This window comes from Tubulanus polymorphus, chromosome 9, assembly GCF_964204645.1.
Source record: "Tubulanus polymorphus chromosome 9, tnTubPoly1.2, whole genome shotgun sequence".
Classification (NCBI taxonomy): domain Eukaryota; kingdom Metazoa; phylum Nemertea; class Palaeonemertea; order Tubulaniformes; family Tubulanidae; genus Tubulanus; species Tubulanus polymorphus.
The window spans coordinates 4,717,761-4,719,418 of NC_134033.1; the positions used below are offsets into that span (position 1 = coordinate 4,717,761).

The 1,658-nt window shown below is 41.2% G+C and overlaps 1 protein-coding gene across 1 annotated transcript; it reads left to right on the plus strand.

Annotated features, from left to right (window-relative positions):
* Positions 1-284: 284 nt before the first annotated feature.
* On the plus strand, positions 285-1,229 carry LOC141911258 (rhodopsin-like). Its single transcript, XM_074802246.1, has one exon. The coding sequence runs from the start codon at positions 285-287 to the stop codon at positions 1,227-1,229; it is 945 nt and encodes a 314-aa protein (XP_074658347.1).
* The last annotated feature ends 429 nt before the right edge of the window (positions 1,230-1,658 follow it).

The following is a 1,658-nucleotide window of genomic DNA, read 5'->3' on the forward strand; positions in this document are numbered from 1 at the left end:
TAAAACAGATTATTATCATATAAATGTATCAACTTCGAAATATCGATGATGCTTTGTTAAACGTACAAATGTTTCGAGCGTTGAGGAACAGGTAACTATTTCTCCATTGAATCCATACGATGATTTACACACTTATAACGTAAAAGTATATAGAATTCAAGGTCATTCGAATTGACGCACGAAAGAAGTCTGCGAGGACGTTTGGGAAATCTATATAACTTTCGAGATAGTTTCATAGTAATCAGCGAGCCGTAATTGAGAGTGAAGTCTGATTGGTCGACGCGATGGCTGCAACTTCAGTTCATCGGAACCGCACGAATCCCACTAATATCTACACAAGCGTCGTACTCGCAGCGAGTACGATAAACGGAACCTATCTGTGGTGTTACCTCGTATTCGCCAGTCTTTGTTTCGTGCTCGGATTTGGCGGCAATCTCCTCATCTTAATAGTTATGCTGCGACGTAATCTATGGCGACGTTCATTCAGTCGCATGTTCGTTCAGCTGGCCGTCTGCGACACATTGGTTCTCATCGGTTACTTCGCCAAATATATCAACGTTATATCATATGCATTTTATGGAAAATTACTGGTCAAACCGTCGACGCGAATTCAATGTATACTTTTTGAGTATTTTATATCGGTTGGACTTTCGAGCAGTCCGTGGACGCTGGTCCTCGTATCCGCCGAGCGAATGTGCGTCGTTTGTTTTCCGTTTAGAGGTCCTCGTTTCTGGAGCCCGAATACAGCGTCGAAACTCTGTTTCTCCGTAATCTGCTTCATAGCGCTGATCTACAGTTTTCTATTTGTAACTATTGACGTTAGTGATAACGGTTGTACCTTTAAAGATGTGCTCACATTTACCAAGCCTTTGCTGTCGTCGATTCTCATCTCTATCGGCCCGTGTATTTTGTTAGCGATCACGTCCGCCATAACTTCCATCACGTTATTCAACAAAAGGGGAGACTCAGGAACAACCCGAGCATCTAAATACTCAAACCAGGTAACCGTGTTGGTTCTGGTACTGTGCGTTTTCTTCATGGTTACGACATTCCCCGCCACTTTAGTGAGCCCTTTCGTCGGGACTAATGCGGGATTAAAAAAAATTTTCACCGCCCTCACCGATATTCTAATGATAAACTTTTCGTTCAATCTCTACTTGTATCTGATGACGGGAAAAGAGATCAGAAACGAATTGCGGAGTTTGTGCTTCGCAAAGAAACCGTCGTGAACGCGGCCACGAAATATAGCTGTAGACATATCCAAAATCGTATAATACTCTTCACCCGGTGGCAAGACGGTCGTTATAAAAAATCGATTACCTCGCTGCAGTCTATATCAGCACCCACCCTGTCTTCCATTTAACTAATCTAATCATTTAGAAAATCTGCATCCGCTAAATTAGACTATTTTAACTCTCGGTCTTTCTTTCCTCGTTTCAAATTTATCTAATTAGTAAAAATGAATCCGTTCCAACTTTTTAATCATATGGAGATTTCAGAATTCGCCGACGACTACGAAAAAATTCCACTAGTTCATCGCCGTTGAACTCACCATTAAACTTAGTATCTATCAATGAATTAGGAATGATATCTTGAATATTAGTTTAATCAGTATACCCCGAGGCACGTCTTATGTATAAGGATCACGTCTATATACA